General features: G+C 46.8%; 1 protein-coding gene across 5 annotated transcripts in view; it reads right to left on the reverse strand.

Moving 5' to 3' along the window:
• LOC126460762 (carboxypeptidase E-like) overlaps nt 1–17,875 on the reverse strand; it is a 438,967-nt gene that overhangs the window by 126,442 nt on the left and 294,650 nt on the right. For 4 of the 5 annotated variants that reach the window (XR_007585944.1, XM_050095943.1, XM_050095941.1 and 1 more), the window contains exons 5-6: nt 17,614–17,676; nt 3,276–3,439 (exon numbers count right to left, since the gene is read on the reverse strand). Coding sequence is in view for 4 of the 5 variants with exons in the window: in XM_050095943.1 (XP_049951900.1) it covers nt 3,276–3,439; nt 17,614–17,676 (227 nt within the window). In the remaining variant the exon portion in view is untranslated. The remainder of the gene's footprint in view (nt 1–3,275; nt 3,440–17,613; nt 17,677–17,875) is intronic. The other variant, XM_050095944.1, reaches the window with a different exon arrangement.

A 17,875-nucleotide genomic window follows, 5' to 3' on the forward strand; every position in this document is an offset into this window, starting at 1 on the left:
CCATGCAGATGTAGAATTAGAATGATGAAAATGAACTTGAAGGTCAATTTTCGCATTACTCTTTTTTGTGACGATAAAAATTGAAAACGGCAAATACATTATAAAATGAACAATCTAAAGTACAACGAGAAAGTTACATTTTACAGTACCTTCACTTTGAAAGTAAACGGTAGATTGGTGTCTTGATGATACCTTCTAGTTGTGAAAAAACACCACCAGATTGTTGTACAGCTTTCTGTAATCAATAGATGTTCGTTTTTGAGGAAGGCGTTTCTCAACAGATTGCGCAAACAGTATGCTGCAATAAGTAATTTGTCACATTCACTTCAATTCATTGGTAGAAGATGGTGCTCAAAAAACTTGTGCCAAAAGTGCACTACTGTTTTACAAGGCCCTTCTGGTCTGACACAGTTCACAATTGAAATTCGTCTTTTGTAAATCCTGGAGTCATCTTTTGAGTGCAGCTTGGCAAGATTAAATGTTGATGTCATCCATAACGATGTATGCTGTCAGAATACAAGAATATGGAAGTTCATTTCGATGGGAATAAAGATTCAGTCGGCTATGAAAGTTGCCTTAGCTTGTTCCAAAAGTTTCTGCATGGGAGAAACTGACAAGTATAATTTGGGGAAATTTTGTGAACAAGCATGGACATTATTTCTTCCACATTTCTGCCAGTGTATACTGTAGACGTTCAGAATCAAAATTCTAGAGATGTTAAAGGTGTAACCCTATCTTGTTGTCAAGAACTTGAAACAATGCAATGAAGCTAGCGTGCGCTTATTGTTAATAAACTTATCTTTCATTGGAATTTTAGGTGAAATGTGCAAAAACAGATGGAGGAATATTCGGGACTCGTATCAGAGAAATAAACGAGAAAGAAAGCTTGGAACAGGTTCAGATGCCTCAGCAAAACCAAGAAAATGGGTTCTGCTTGATCACTTGGCTTTAAGAAACCTACGTTTCGTGGCATTTTAAATGAAATTGTCAAGAGCATATGGAGAAATATTAGTAACTCAAACCGAGGAATATGACATAAAATGGTTTCATTAGGTCCAAATGTGTCAGTGAAACAAAACAAATGCATTCTCTATCGTGTGATGACCACACGATTCTCGTTGCGCGTCGACAGAACTGGCGGCTAGTCGCGACGCTCCCGGAGATATATGAGCCCAAATCTCGGAAACGGAGATCGATATCAATCTGATCTCAACTTAAAAAATAATTTCGATATGTTAGCTTCTTTTCATCGGCAATGATGTATGACCTAACGTGAACCATACGTAAAGTAGCCAGCGACCACATTTTTCACTGTACACAATTCAAATTTTATGCAGTAGGTTACTTGTAAATTAAGTATCGGGATAACTGTGACGAATATGGGAAAAATACACACCTCATTATCAAGCTGTGATGTGAAACTGTAAGATACGCAAACATCAATTTTTTGTGCATTTTACTTTCCTCACAATTGATTGAGAAGTAATATACAGCGAAAAAAACACGCAAAACCGGAAGAGATACTTTTCAATTTTTTAAAGTAAAAGGAGAATCTGTATCGAAAAACTAACTCTGGGAGCCGATGTAACTTTGTTGCATTAACATACAGTATTTTTTACAGCAAGAAAATCGGAATTCTTATTTTTCTTATGTATTTGAATCCGCCGCCGCCGCCGTCCGGAGCTTGGGAAACGGCGACGACTCCAGTCGTGTTGCGGCCGTGTCGCCGTCTGCCAGGGTGGGAAAAGAGGAGGGGGCAGCGTCGCAGTCGCAGCCAACTGTCGCGTCTTGCACAACGTAACTTTAAGCGCCTCTCCTCCCCCCCCCCCCCCCCCCCACTAACACGTCTGGGTCAGAATTAGGGGGAGGGGGCCGGCACGGGGCATAACCGAGGCAGCAGCGCGGTCCCTGCAGCCGTCCCTCCGAGGCTGCAGCCGCTGACCGCACTCAACTTGCTGGCGCACACCCACTGTCTTACCGGCTCTTCTGGTAACGCGTTCGAGGAAGACTACGTAAGAGTCGCTTTGCTGACACAGACACCTTCTCCCGTGGTCGCCTAACTGGCACTGCGTAACACAGGGAGTGGCAGCTGGTGTAGGACGTGGACCACCACATACGACAGACAGGCGCATACAACTCTGCCTGGCGAGAACTGCCCGTCCTGTGAGCCGTCTCCCTTCTTCTCCGGCGCCGTAACCCCGGTCGAGTGCGTGCGGTGAGAGAAGGGGGGCAAATTGTCATTTCCTGCAGTTCTCACGCACATGTCGTCCCAGGCGACATCATTCCACCAATACGAAGACAGTCCTGCGCTGTGTAAGAGACACACACACACACACACACACACACACACACACACACAGGTGCAACAGTTTGCGTGTCTCGCTCCTACGTCACCGCTGAATCAGTTTACGATACTCACCTTCCTGTCTAACAGTCGATACATTCGTATCACTAACACATTAAACTTTTTAGGACTAATTCTTAGCAACTAATTAATATGGAACGAACACACAGCTGGTAAATAACGGAAACTGCTAACAGGCTGCACCTGGTCTCTACATCCTTCTACCACTGCCCTCATCTGGCCCGTCCTAGCTTGTGTCGACAGCGACCAGGTGTCTACAGATTCCCCGAAATCGTAGAGAAACGCGCGCGCCTGCATTCCCCGACAAACCTTCTCTTCTCGGTGCCGGCACACACGGCACCCCAGCAGCCCCAGTGTCGGCCTCAGCCGCCCACCTATCCCCCTTGCGCACACTTCCGTGCCTCGTTCATCCTCTCCCGCCGGAATCTGAACCGACCCCTGTATCCGGCGATGAAATCCGCCCTGGGACGGACGTACTCTTCCACTCGGACCCTGTCGACAGTGCTCCATCTGACGCCACCACACAATTTTCTCCCTCCAATATCCCCCCACTCCACAATAGCTGTTAGTTGCTTCCTGCAGCTCTACAGGGTAAAATTCGTCATTTCATTTCCATTTTGAACACGACCATTTATTATGCACCCCCTACATCACGTTTCACCACTGCAGCAGCATGATAAGCTCTGATCATATTTCACTATTCTGCAGTCGCCTAAAAATTTTAAAACGTACACTCTTTCACGAATATGTATTTTCAATAATAAAATCTGCCAGATGTGGGCTGTATGGCTAAAAGTTTTGTGAGACGTGTGCAACTGGTGTGTGGAGGGTGACTTTGGGTGCCGCCAGTGCGCCCCCTCGTAACGGGAGCGCAGAGAGAATAGAATGTGTCAGGCCGGCCAGCACCCACCTGAAGGTCTCGTCGTCCGGCGTCTCGGAGTACTCCTGGGAGGCGCCGGAGCGGCTGTAGTCGAACGGGTAGTTGGCGACGAGGTCGCCGCCGTGCATGTTGGCCGACAGCACGAACGGCACCTCCATGATCAGCCGCATCACGGCGCGAGTCTCAGGCTGCACCTGCGGGCAGGCGGGCAGGCGGGCGGCCGCGTCAGCCCGGGGGCTCTTCGCTTTCATACTCTGATGCCTGTCTCAGCTTATACACAGGACGAGGCACTTATAGTGTCGTGACCATGTTGCTCCGCAACAAAAGGGAAAGTCAAAAATCTTTTCATACCAAATTACCAGCATTTTTTAAAAAAATGGGATTTTCCTCTTCGGAAATGGAAAGCATATTCAGTTTTCAGTATAAAAGTTGTGGTACATTTACCTGCTAAAGGTGACAGATGACGTCATAAGGGCAGCTGCAGTTTGCATCAAAATTCTCTGACACGAAGCGGCCATTTCTTGTGTCTCGACCACACTTTTATTATTTCCGAAAACACCTTACCCGTTTCGACAACCGGTCATTTCCAAAGGCTACAAAATACAACACAAAAAATGGCTCTGGGCACTATGGGACTTAACAAATGGTTCAAATGGCTCTGAGCACTATGGGACTTAACTTCTGAGGTCATCAGTCGCCTAGAACTTAGAACTACTTAAACCTAACTAACCTAAGGACATCACACACACATCCGTGCCCGAGGCAGGATTCGAACCTGTGACCCTAGCAGTCGCACGGTTCCGGACTGAAGCGCCTAGAACCGCTCGGCCACCGCGGCCGGCAAAATACAACGCAGAACTGATATCAGATGACATGAAAATGTGTTACATTTCAACAGTGGTAAGAGACATAGTACGGCGACTAGAAAATGGCTTTCTAGCTCACCGGTGTTATATTAAACTGATGGTTATATACATTGTATCACGTCAACATTTCCAATCGCGAGACAAGTGCAAACTGCTACCGAGATATAATTTTGGAAACCGAGTGGACTAAACCGCTAGGTGGGGCTGGATTACTGAACTGACGTATGGGGGTTCCAAGACTGCGCCTCTCATACTGTGTGAATTTCCTGTCTAGACATTCATTTGCTCCCCCTGGCGGATACAGTGACACAGTCGCGCCACCTCTTCCTCAGAAGTGAATACCACATGCCTCTACAGTTTATAGATTCTTAAAAAAGTGACATTTATGAACTTTTACTCGTACTACTGATTTATATGTTGTAAGTTGTCAAAAAAATTGTTTGTTGACAAATAGTTGGCCCCAGCGCCAATCAGCGCGTTCTTCCAATGTACTGATTCCGACCACTCAAAAGATCTGTTACACATTACTCTGTGAACAAATATCTTTTTGTAAAACACTGCAAAGTGATTTCCATGTTTACTGACGAATTTGTTTTCTACGATGTAAAGATGAAAATTGCTGTAAACAAAACAAAACGTGCAGCATGTGTACCACGTATCCAGCGACCCTAGAAGTTTACTCCATTCGGTTGCCAAAGTTTTCCCTCGGTAGCAGTTTGCAAAAAATGGTCCAAATGGCTCTGAGCGCTATGGGACTTAACTTCTAAGGTCATCAGTCCCCTAGAACTTAGAACTACTTAAACCTAACTAACCTAAGGACATCACACACATCCATGCCCGAGGCAGGATTCGAACCTGCGACCGTAGCGGCCGCGCGGTTCCAGACTGTAGCGCCTAGAACCGCTTGGCCACCACGGCCGGCAGCAGTTTGCACTTGTCTCTTGATTGAGAATGTTGACGTCATACAATGTACCTAATGATCTATTTTACAATGATTGACATATCACAGGTATGCCTGAGAGCCACATTCTAGTCGTTGTACTGTCCCTTACCAGTGGTGAAATGTAACACACTTTCATATATATCGGTACCAGTTTTGTGTTGTATTTTATAGCCTTTGAAAATGACCGAATGTCGAAACGCTTAAAGTGTTTTTGGAATAAGCCAGCAAATAGTTTTCGCACACTGCGACTTCTCTCTCTATTTTCATTTTGTTATTGTTATTCAAGGGAGGAAATTTATTTTTAAAGTGGTTTGTTGATATTTTACTTGTAATCGCATAACGATACTCATTTTTATACAGGGTTGTTGACATCGCTACGAGTTTATCCAGCGCCAATTTAAATCCCACAAGGACATTACGTACTCTTCTCAGTTAGCCCCACTTCGTTTTGTACTCACGAATGTTTGATACACTATTAATGGCAGAACAAATATGATTCACATTTATAGTGAAGCTCGTAAGAACGCGAACTTATTCTCTGAATCGGAAGGTCTCGCGCCAAGAAAACATAATGGAAGACGAACTGCTACTGGGGAAAATTCGGAAGTCGCTATATTGGCTGCAGATGCCACCAATCCTTACGTTTTGTTCGCGTCAGTTGGAACATCATTCGGGAATTTCACAATGTAGTCTTCTTCGAATGCTTAATCGTAATAAATTACATCCACATCACATTAGTCTACATCAAGCCCTTCATGGGGACGATTTGCAGTGACGTGTTGAATTTTGCCAACGCGCTCTAGTGCAAATTGAAAATGGTACGTTTTCAAATATTTTATTTTCTGATGAGTCGATATTCTCCAACCATGCTCGAGCGAACCGACATAATATGCATTATTGGTCAGTGGAAAATCCGGGATACTTGTGGGAACTTGAAAATTGAGCATCAAAGGCAATGGAATTCTGGAATTACGTGTGATTGTACCACACTTCATTGAAGGTAAACTAAATGTCGGGAAACACGCAAATTTTTGGGACCAAGAACTTGCAGTGTTGCTTGAGGACGTGGCTCTTGTGGAACGGCGTGCCATTTGGTATCGACGCCACGGTTGCCCGTCTCATTACTCGGCTGCACCTCGAGGAATCCTGAAGAGAGACCAACCTGAGCGACGGATACGACGCAAGGCCCTGCCCCCGGCCGTCTCCTCTGCAGACTTTTTCTTACGGTGATACTATAAGGACAAAGTGTACCACGAAATGCCGACCATACCAGAGAATCTATGTCAACAAATTAAGAACGTCTGTGCAGGAATCAGAAAAGAAATGTCGAGGTGAATTCAAATCTATTTTGAAGCGCGTTTTCGGAAATGCATCAAAGTTTTGTCGTAACTCTGAGCATTTACTACACTGAAATTGATTTTAGCGTTAGCGTGCAGTGTACGAGTATTGTACATACTGTGCGTGAAAACCATTTGCTGACTTATTTGTCGCGTTTACATCACCTCTCACCCATAGGGGGTAAATGTACTGCAGCTTTTATACTCAAAACTGAATGCCCTTTCATTTTCGTAAAAGAAAATACACCATCGCATTTTAAAAAAAAAGGAATTTAATCTCGACAAAAACACGGAGAATGGCATTTTAAGGACCAGTTACGATGTAGAAAACATTGTCGATTTTCCTCTTCGTTTAGGAGCAAAATGGCTAATACACTATAAATTACTGTCATTCTCTATGAGCGATAGAATTAAGCACTTTTACTATTTACTATTTGTTATTAATATTATTATTTTATAAATATAGAGTGTCAACAAGAGCTGAACAGCGTAAAGCATCGTGCTGTAGCTGTGAATATTTAAACTTCTGCTTGCCTCATCCAAAGGTGACCCTCAAAAATTCCGAAAATTTGTTGCTCACAGTAAAGATATAGTTCATACGTGACTTATTATTTTATGTTTTTATTTATAGATTCTACTACACTTTATAGATACAATAACTGACCGTTGCACGTGGAAATTACCTTTACGGGAATTTTTATGCCATTCTTTTTGTTTTTTCTGTTCTGGAAATTGAACTACTTGAACCGAGCTTAGCGCACTATGTTCCCTTAACTCCATTGTTCCTGTTGCTATTGGTCTAACGTTTAGATGGCTACCTATACGCCACTCTACATGTAGTTATCCTGTGGTACCTTTTCCAGTGTGTCGCTTTACCGTGACAGAATTCATTTTGATTCTTCAGTTTCTCCCGGCGTATTTGTTGCTCGAACAGTCGACGGGTGTACTGCCGGTCCATAGTGTCCAACGGGCACAATATTTCGGCGATCAGCCGTGTCGCCATCGTCAGGTGCGCTGACGAACTGAGCTCCCGAGGGCGGGCGGCCGTCCTAAATCCCCTCCCCGCGCGGGCCGCTCTCTCTGCCGTCCGCGCCCGCGCGCCGGCGGTCGCGAAGACGTGGCCGTCGGAATCTGTCGTAGCGTCGATGTGCTTGCTACGTCCGCCCTGGTCGCCAGTTCGTACTTCCTGCTGACAGTCTCCTTAATTACATTCAATGCCGGGTTGGACACTATGAACCGGCAGTATACCCGTGGACTGTTCGAAAATTCATTTTGTTTTAACAAATTTTGCAACTGCCTTTAACGCCTGGTGTTGTTTGTGCTATTACAACTGCATATACTACTACTGCTGCTACTATTATTATTAGAACCATTACTACTGCTGGTAGTACGAGAACAAGGCAAGTATTAGAAAGAAAAGAACGCCCTATTACTAACGCCACCACCGCTACTGAGGCTCACGTCGACCAGTGCTGGCTGGTACCACTGCGACCACAGTGTGGCTGACCACCAGCGCACAGTCAGCTCCTACCTGCACGTAGCTGGGCTCCTCTTCAAATTCTGCGCCAGGTCAGCCCCGCAGTCTCTCGCTGCCTCCAGACCACACAGCACGTGCTCGTCTCCCTCCCCGGGTCTTCTCGTTGTTATCGGGCAGGTTTGCACGCACAACCCTCCCGTAGAGCCACCGTAGAGCTGTCGTTTCCTGTTGCATTTCCAGTCGCGGATGGTCCGCGGGAACGACGACTGGCGGTACGCCTCTGTGTGGAGTCTAACCTCTGTGATTCTTACCTTCGCGCTCATTTACAGGGACATACGTCAGGAAGAAATATGTCCGCAGCTCGTGGTCTAGTTGCTAGCATTGCTGCCTCTGGATCACGGAGTCCCAGGTTCGATTCCCAATCGGCTTGCGGATCTTCTCTGCCCGGAGACTGGGTGTCTGTGTTGTCCTCATCATTTCACTCTCTTCAACATCATTATTCGTGGGTGGCGACAGGAAGGCCATCCGGCCACCCCTTAAACTAACAACGCGAAATCCTTTCCTAACACTGCCGACCCTGCGCTGATGCAGGGTACGGGTACAAGGGAAAAAAAGGAGAAGAAGACACGAGGAAGCAATATATCGGTTGACTCTTCCAGGAAAATGCGATTCGGAACTTTAACAGTGAACCGTAACGCGATGCAGACTGGCTCTTTCCAGCCTCTGCCACTGGGGCTGGCTGAGCATCTCCATGACGTTTCCGTGTTCCGTAAGTGAGCGTGTAACGAAACGCGCTGCTATCCTTTGGATCTTCTCCGTTTTTTCTATCAATCCTATGTGCATGGGACCCAAATTGACAAGTAATTTTCAAGTATTCGTGGGACCAGTGTTTCGTAAAGCACCTCTTTTGTTGATGGACAACATTTTCTGAGATTTCTTCCAATGAAACTCAGTATGGATGGAGTCTGTCTTCGCTGCGATTAGTTTAATGTCGTTGTTTCTTTCAAATGCCTCTGTACACGCACTCATAAATGTTTTGTGGAAGTAATTTCTTCCAGTGATTTTCCTGCAATCGTGTGATCATACAATAACTAACATTTCTCTTAACGTATACGAGAAACGTCACGTTTGTTTAAGCTGAGGCTCACTCCACCGAGCTCAGGCCCCCTGCATTTCTTCCTGCATTTTGTCAGAGGCTCCTAGCTTTGCGATACCTCTGTGTACAGCAGCAATATCCGCGAAAAGCCTCGTGCAACTTCTGATGCTAGGCCCTATCACATTTATATATACAATCAGGTTACAAACGTCACGGTACAGCGATATGCACACATACAGATGGCAGTAGTATCGCATATTCCGTATACACAATATAAAAGGGCAGAGCTGTCGTCTGTGCTCTGGTGATTCATGTGAAAAGATATCTGACAGCAGTAGGGCAACAAGGAGACGAGAACAATTCGGCAGTGCGGGTTGCCTACATTAAGGGGCAAGTTTACATTCAGGGGCAAACCTATTGTTCTCTTTTGATTGACACGTTAAGGTCCCTGGGCATAATCCATCCTTTTGATTGGCAGGTAATGACCCCCCCCCCTGGCGAAAACCCATCCTTTGGATGGACAGGTCCTTAGCATATTGTTCTACCCTTCCGCCTTCTCCTCTCAAACCCTCAGGAAACCTCCAACCCTCACTCCCCCCTCGCCAGTATAGGTGCACTTTCATGTATGAGCCCCTTCCCATTCTATAAATTTGATTGCCTACTTAATTAAATTGATGTACTGATTAACTCCTCCCCCCCTGACAATTCCCCAACCGCCATTCTTCCTCTACCTAGAAATTGGCGGCTCTATAGTGGAGAGGAAGGATGACACGACAGGAAATTCAATGACAGAGCTGAAGGTATATTGTTAATTTATAAAAGATTCAGTTTGCAGAGGCTGAATGTCTCTTGCTCATCATTCTCAAGTGTCTGTTGAATATGCAGGTGTTGTAAAATTCATCAAAAAGAAGTAATTAAATCGATTGCTTTTCTTTTTATGTGATCATGCTAGTAACACAGTACTGAAACACCCATCACAAGTAATTACACGGTTGAAAATCTCTGGATCATGAACCACGCACCGTCCACTGGACTGCACCCAGTACCGGTTCGCGCCACTGCACTGCACTCGGCGGTCTGCGGAGCGGCAAGCCACGCACCTGTGCTGCAGACCGTGATAACTGAGGAAAGATACTCTTCTACCTGACTAAAGAATACTTAGAGGGAACACATCCTATGCCACAGCCCTGTACAGGATTTTCGCAACAGTTAACGATACTCTGACGATGTGAAAACTCGCATCAGCGGGAGAAATCAACATTTTGCGTCAGGAATTCGAGGTGAATGGTCAACGACATCTTTCTCTCGGATTGGGTACTTTTTTTTTTTAACCGGGTGGACTATGTGGCGGTGGGATTGTTTCGAACTACTGTATACATCCATGCTGCAGCTGCTCGTTTCGCAGTGCACCGCGGCTGCCTGCAAGGGCGGTCTCGAGGAGTCGGCGACCGGAAGACCCGGATTTCCTCAGCAACTGAGGCGCCTACCTGCCTAACCTGTCCCGCGACAGCGGGGGCTGGCCAAGTGTCCAGCGTGGTGGGTGGGCGTGACACAAGCGGACGCGTGCGTGTTGCGTGAGGGACGTGTGCACTGGGCGTGCTGGCGACACCTCAATTCCTGCCACTGCAGCCACCCCGGAAGCCCTCCCCGGCGGGCCGGTGCTCTCTGCCGCGCACGCGCGCCCGCCGCTGTGGCCCCGGCTGCGGCTGTAGTTTGTCCCAGGTGTGGGGCGCGGGTGCGTCGCTTTGCCAGTGTTTCCACCTGTCTTCCGTATCTAGCGTCACAGGGCACGCAGAAATATTTTCCAATAAGGCCACACCTTCGACCTGCAACAGTGTAATTACGTAATTAGGACATGTAGTTTCTGCATGTGAACTTTTCTCACCAATAAAAAGTGAGATCCAGCTCCTGCAAATCGAATTTTATAAATAAACGGTGTATCCTGTGCTATATAATTGAATTTGTTGTCGCGAGATGTTTTGTCTCCAGCACATACAGCAGCTCAGAGCCAGTGGCGGGATCCATTTTCAGTCAGGAATTTCCCTCGAAAGAAAGGCATCACGCGTGCGTCGGTATTGTGCAGGGGTTTACCGGGTAAAGGCTGCGTTGTTTGCAGTTCGGACCGACTGCGACCGAAGGCACGTGCAGACCAGGCAGTGGCATGTTACAAAAGCAGAACTAGAGAGATAGAGAGAGAGAGAGAGAGAGAGAGAGAGAGAGAGAGAGAGAGAGAGAGAGAGAGATAGCACGTGTTTCGACGGGAATTTATCGGATGCCTTAGCCAGCCATCCGGTCTGTCAGTCGCGGGATGCGAGCAGTCACTGCTGGAGAGGCGCGTGGCGTGTCCCTCTGCAGACCGCCGAGTGCAGTGCAGTGGCGCGAACCGGTACTGGGTGCAGTCCAGTGGACGGTGCGTGGTTCATGATCCAGAGATTTTCAACCGTGTAATTACTTGTGATGGGTGTTTCAGTACTGTGTTACTAGCGTGATCACATAAAAAGAAAAGCGATCGATTTAATTACTTCTTTTTGATGAATTTTACAACACCTGCATATTCCACAGACACTTGAGAATGATGAGCAAGAGACATTCAGCCTCTGCAATCTGAGTTTTTCATAAATAAACAATATACCTTCGGCTTTGTAACTCAATTTCCTGTCGTGAGATTCTTCGTCTCCACCAGAGAGCCGCCATTTTCCAGGTAGAGTAATGAGAGAGACGAGGGAAAGGTTGCGATGTTTACCAGAGGTGGAAGAGTTAAGTAAGTGATCAAGTCAATTAAGTAGTCAATCAAATGATAGAGTGAGAGGGGGCTATTCGAATAACTCAGACCTGAAGTTGTACCTGTATCAGCGAGGCGGAGGGGGAGGGTTGGTGGTTTCCTGATGGTCTGGGAGGAGGAGGTGGTGCGGAAGGGGTGGGGAAATAACAGGTTAAGGGTGTATCAATCAAAAGGATAGGTTATCCCCAGGGGTTCAATACCTAGCAATCAAAAGGATGAATTACCCCATAGGGGGTCTTAATGTGTCAATCAAAAGATAACAATAGGTTTGTCCCTGAATGTACTCTTGCCCTTGAATGTAGGCAACCTGCACTAGCAAACTGTCCTCATGTCTTGTTGCCCTACTGCTTGTGAAGTGAATATGGATGCACAGTGGAATTAACAAAATTTGAATGCGGAGCGGTACTTACAATTCGACACGTGGGACACTCCATTTCGGAAATTAAAAGCGAATTCAACATTCCGAGATCCACAGTGTCGAGAAGGTGCGGACAATACCAGATATCAGGCATTACCTCTCAGCAGTGACAACGCAGTGGGCGACGGCCTGTACTTAGTGGCTGAGACCGTCAGCGACTGCGTAGAGTTGTCAGTCCTAACAGACGAGCAACACTGAGTGAAATGGCCACGAAAAAGAATGTGGGATGTACGGCGAGCGCATCCGTTGAGAGAGTGCGGCGAAATTTGGCGTTATTTGGCTACGGCAGCAGACGGCCGACACGAGTGGCTTTGCTAGCAGCACGACATCGCCTGCAGCACCTTTCTTGTTCTCGTGACCATATCGACTGGGCTGTAGACGGCCGAAAACCGTAGCCCGATCTGATTAGTGCCGATTTCAGTTGGTAAAAGGTAACGTTAGGGATCGAATACGGCACGCTCCCTGCGAACCCCTGCACGCAAATTGTTAACAAGACACTGTGCAAGCTTTAGGTGGCTCGCTAATGGTGTGAGCTGTGTCTACATGTCTCTGGTCCAACTGAACTGACCATTGACTGAAAACGGTTGTGTTCGGCTAGCTGCAGCCCATTTACAGCTATTCGTGGACTTGATGTTGAGAAACAATGATGGAATTTTTATGGATGACAATGTTTTATGTCATTCTGGGCAATATCAACGAATGATTTGGTCGCCCAGATCGCCAGACACGAATCCCATGGAACAGGAACGTAATGGAGAGGTCTGCTTGTCCAGAACATCGTGCACCGCAACAGTTGCGCAATTATGGACGGCTGTAAAGGCATTATGAGATGTTCCAAGACCTTTGTCATATCAATGTACTGTGAGAGATAATGGACCTATACCTTTCCGTTTGTGCATACCCGAAGTTTCTTGTAGTTCTGAAGGCTTCTCTCTGTTTAGACTGGCGTTCTGTGTGCTGTTTGCTAGAAACTTGTCAGTCCAGTCACGCAGTTGGTGTGATATTCCGCACGGTCGTATTTCGTTCGTCAGGCGGCAGCACGGAACTGTGACGAACGCCTCCTGGAAGTCGAGGAAGACGGTACCCACCAGGTGGCGTCTGTCTGGTGCTTTCTTTGTCTCGAGGGCGAACAGAACGAGCTGGGTTCTACACGGTTTCCTGTCTCCAGGAATGTCGCGATCCGCGAGCGTTAAACGTGTTCAGAAATTCTACAACAGACCGAAATGATACAGGCCTATAGTTCTGTGTGTCTGTTGGGAACGCTTCTCGAAAACGGGAATGACTTGCGCTCTTTCCAGTCATTAAGAACAGTGCTGCAACCATAGGATCGAACTGATATCCCATTAGGTTGAGCGACTTTTCATCTGTTTAGCGATTTCAGTTGCTTTTCTGTTCTGACTTATTTCGATATCTATTATTTTGTCGTCCGTGCGACGATTTAAAAGAGGGACCACAGTGCTATCATCCTACGTGAAACAGTTTTGGAAGAAGACGTTTATTATTTCGACGATTTCTGTGTCATCTTGGGTTTCACTGCAATTACGGCCACAGAATCTCTCGATACACGGCTCGGGATCTGTTTACTGATGTAACATACGACCAAGACTTTCTGGGATTTTTTGTCAAGTCGGCAGAGAGAACTAGGTATTTTAGTTTCTCTTTCTTCGGATCTAGGACTTCAGAGCAGTTTCTCTAACTTCCTTGCTACCTTACTGTTTTTTCTGTTTCATAAAACCCGTCGCGTCTCGCTCACGTTTCTGTACGTTCCTTCAGAGTCTGATTTGTCACTCGTATGCCACGCCATTTTAAATAAACGGTTAGTTCTAATTAGAATTATTTAACCAGTTTTATAGAGCAAGCTACCAACACCAGGAACGAAAAAAATGTATTTAAAGAGTTTATTTAATTTTAGAAAGTGACATTCCGACACCATTAGCAGAAGAGGCTTACGTCAAGCACGCAAAGCATTGCGGGCCAGCCAACCAGTGCAACCCGAAGACGTGAAACACAACACAACACAACACAACACCGCGGCCGTGCGAGCACCACCCACACCCCAGACACAGAGGGACGCGCGCGGCTGCCGCTGCTGGAGCTGGAGAGGGGGAAGGGCGGCGGCGGCGCGTCTGCAGAGCACACCAGAGCTCCGCAACAGGAGAGCACACGCACTCGGCGAACGATTATCGGCGAACGACACGCCTCAGAGTACACGGTAGCGTTAGCTGCGCAACTTATCGCGATACAGAGGGCGTCTCACGTAAGGCACGACCCGCTTTTGTTGCAAAACGGTTCTAGATGTCGAAACAAGATTGTCGCCAAATGATAGTACTCACGGGGGGCGCATAATTTTGTTAAGCTGTTGATACATGTAACTCTTATATCGAGCGAGTTAAGTTACTCGGGTGTTTGAGGTTCTTCGGTATACTGTTCTACAGGTTGTTAATGTTGGCACTGAAGCGTTTGGCAAAACTACCTCAGGAATACGCACGAAATATTGAAATTAGGTAACGAAAGAGGAACATATGAAAACGCAACAAATGAAGCAGTGACAGGGCAATACAGACGTCTAAAAATGTGCCTGACGGAAAGTATAAAATGGCAAAACAGCAATGGCTAGACGACAGATGCAAAGATGTAGATGTACGCATCAGTAGGGCGAAAGATAGAAGCGGCTTATAGGAAAATTAAAGATACACTATGTGATCAAAAGTATCCGGACACCCGCGAAAATGTACGTTTTTCATATTAGGTGCATTGAGCTGCCACCTACTGCCAGATACTCCATACCAGTGACGTCGGTAGTCATGAGACATCGTGAGACAGCAGAATGGGGTGCTCCGCGGAACTCACAGACTTCCAACGTGGCAGGTGATTGGGTGCTCACTTGTCTCATACGTCTGTACGCGAGATTTCCACACTCCTAAACGTCCTGTTTCTGATGTGATGGTGAAGTGGAAACGTGAAGGGGCGTGTACAGCACAAAATCGTACAGGCCGACCTCGTCTGTTGACTGGCAGAGAGAGCCGACAGTTGAAGAGGGTCGTAATGTCTAATAGGCAGAGATCTATCCAGACCATCACACAGGAATTCCAGACTGCATCAGGATCCACGGCAAGTACTATGACAGTTAGGCGGGAGGTGAGAAAGCTTTGATTTCGTGGTCGAGCGGCTGCTCATAAGCCACACTTCAAGCCAGTAAATGCCAAACGGCGCCTCGCTTGGTGTAAGGAGTGTAAACATTGGACGATTGAACAGTGCAAAAACGTTGTGTGGAGTGATGAATCACGGTACATAGTGTCGCGGTCCGATGACAAGGTGTGGGTATGGCGAATGCCCGGTGAACGTCATCTGCCAGTGTAGTGCCAACAATAAAATTCGGAGGCGGTGGTGTTATGGTCTGGTCGTGTTTTTCATGGAGGGGGCTTGCATCCCTTGTTGTTTTGCGTGGCGCTATCACAGCACACGCCTACATTTATGTTTTAAGCACTTTCTCGCTTTCCACTGATAAAGAGCAATTCGGGGATGGCGATTGCATCTTTCAACACGATCGAGCACCTATTTATAATGCACGGTCGTTGGTGGAGCGGTTACACGACGATAACAACCCTGTAATGGTCTGGCCTGCACAGAGTCCTGACCGGAATCCTATAGAACACATTTGGGATATTTTGGAACGCCGACTTCGTGCCAGGCTTCACCGACCTACCGACATCGATACCTCTCCCCAGTGCAACACTCCGTGAAGCGTGGGCTGCCGCTCCCCTAGAAACCTTCCAGCACCTGACTGAACGTATGCCTGCGAGAGTGGAAGCTGTCATCAGGGCTAAGGGTGGGCCAACAGCATACTGAATTAACAGCATTACCGATGGAGGGCGCCACAAACTTTTAAGTCATTTTCAGCCAGGTGTCCCGATACTTTTGATCACATAGTGTACGTCTGGAAAAAAAGAAGGAGTTGTACGAATATGAAGAGCTCAGATGGCAAACCCGTATCAAGCGAAGAAGGGAAAGCGGGAAGAAGGAAGCAACGCACGGCACGGCTACGCGTGGGAGATTAACTCGAAGAGAATGTTGTAGAAATGGACGAGTAACAGAATGAAGACGAGGTGAGAGATATACTGTGACATATACTGTGATGAAAACTTCACAGAGCACTGAAAAATAAAAGTCGGAACAAAGCATGGCACTGCCTACTAACTACTGAGATCTTTGGGAAACGCAGTATAAATACGTATTTTAAAACGGAAAAGAAAAAATAGAGAGCAATGAGAAGACGTTAAATTTCTGAACATTTGTTTGTAACGGGTGGAAACTGTTTAAGAGTGCACGTCGTCTAATATTAATCGGAAAAAAATTATAGCAAGTTAAATGGAACAGTCTAAGAAGGAAGGGAAAAATATAACAGGTTCAAGTAGAAGAACGAACATATTTTTAGAATTGAGTTGTTTAAACAATAAACGTTTATGGAGTACAGAGATTGAAAAGAAAGGTACATACAGCAAAACGGCTCACTGCAGCTAAAGCGTCACACTTTATCTTTGTAGAAGAATTTGCTGTCTGAGAAAATATTCTGCTTCAGGGCATCCGCACGTTAAACGACGTGTTTTCTATACGATTTGTTGTAATAAAGTGGTCATAAATGTCTGGATATGCTACGGTAGCACGAACACATCTCTGCAGATGCTCCACTCGACGAAGGCGTGAGAGAGTGTTTCTCTACTGTGTGTCTCCGAAACTGGAACGGAAGCATAATTTTAGTTCCTGGCTAGTATTCGAAATTCGGTTCGCATGCTCGAATTTGTTTTCGACGACATGTTGCCTACGAGTTCTCCGTAGCGCGTTAACCGCCCTCGAATGCATCGATGACTTCACACTGCTCTTCGGGGCTTTCTCCGTGCGTTTTTGAGAGTCGGTACTCGAGTGAACGCCGCCTTCGGAAGGGAAAGCCCTGTGTCTGCAGCACTGTACACACGCGCCAGTAGCTGCTACAGGGCGAGTAATCAAAGTTCAAGGACACGACAGGGACTAGCAGAAAAGTCCGGGAAACGTGGGTCCTGAACGCCATACCGTACGAGCTGCGAGCACTTGTCGGAGTAGAACAGACGTGTTGAGCAGTGGCGCAGACGAACAAGTGCTCCTGGTTCTTACGATACGCACTTGGCAGCCCAGGTTTACTGGACAATTTTTTCTCGTTTCGGTGGAAACTCGTAACTCTGAAAGTACGGAAAACAGAGAGGTTGCATTAGTAGAGGTTTATTTCACAGCATCGAAGACGAACAAGTGCTCGTAGCTGTTACGGTACGTACTTCGGAGGCCACGTTCGTTATACTCTTTTGCTTGGAATGACGGTTCCTGCCGTCCCTCCGGCAGCAGGGGGTGGGAGTGCGGGGTGGGGGACCAGTAGCGGCAGCCGGGCTGGGTGCTGCGCTCTGCTCTCCTCTCCTCTTACCTTCTTGCAGCGCGAGTCGAAGCCGTAGTAGATGTCCCGCGGCTGGCCCTTCAGCTTGGCGCACTAGAAACGAAATGACACAAATACAGCTGGTTACGGCACACACCTCGGCCGCTAGGTTCGCTTGTCGCTCAGACCTGCAACACGACTTTCCACGGTGAGAACACTGTTAAGTTGTACTCTACGCTTGGACAACATGTCACGTAAATGGCCGATACAGTACGTTTGACACCGGAAGATATGAAAAGGAATCTTTTAAAGG

The sequence above is a fragment of the Schistocerca serialis genome, chromosome 1 (assembly GCF_023864345.2).
Source record: "Schistocerca serialis cubense isolate TAMUIC-IGC-003099 chromosome 1, iqSchSeri2.2, whole genome shotgun sequence".
Classification (NCBI taxonomy): domain Eukaryota; kingdom Metazoa; phylum Arthropoda; class Insecta; order Orthoptera; family Acrididae; genus Schistocerca; species Schistocerca serialis.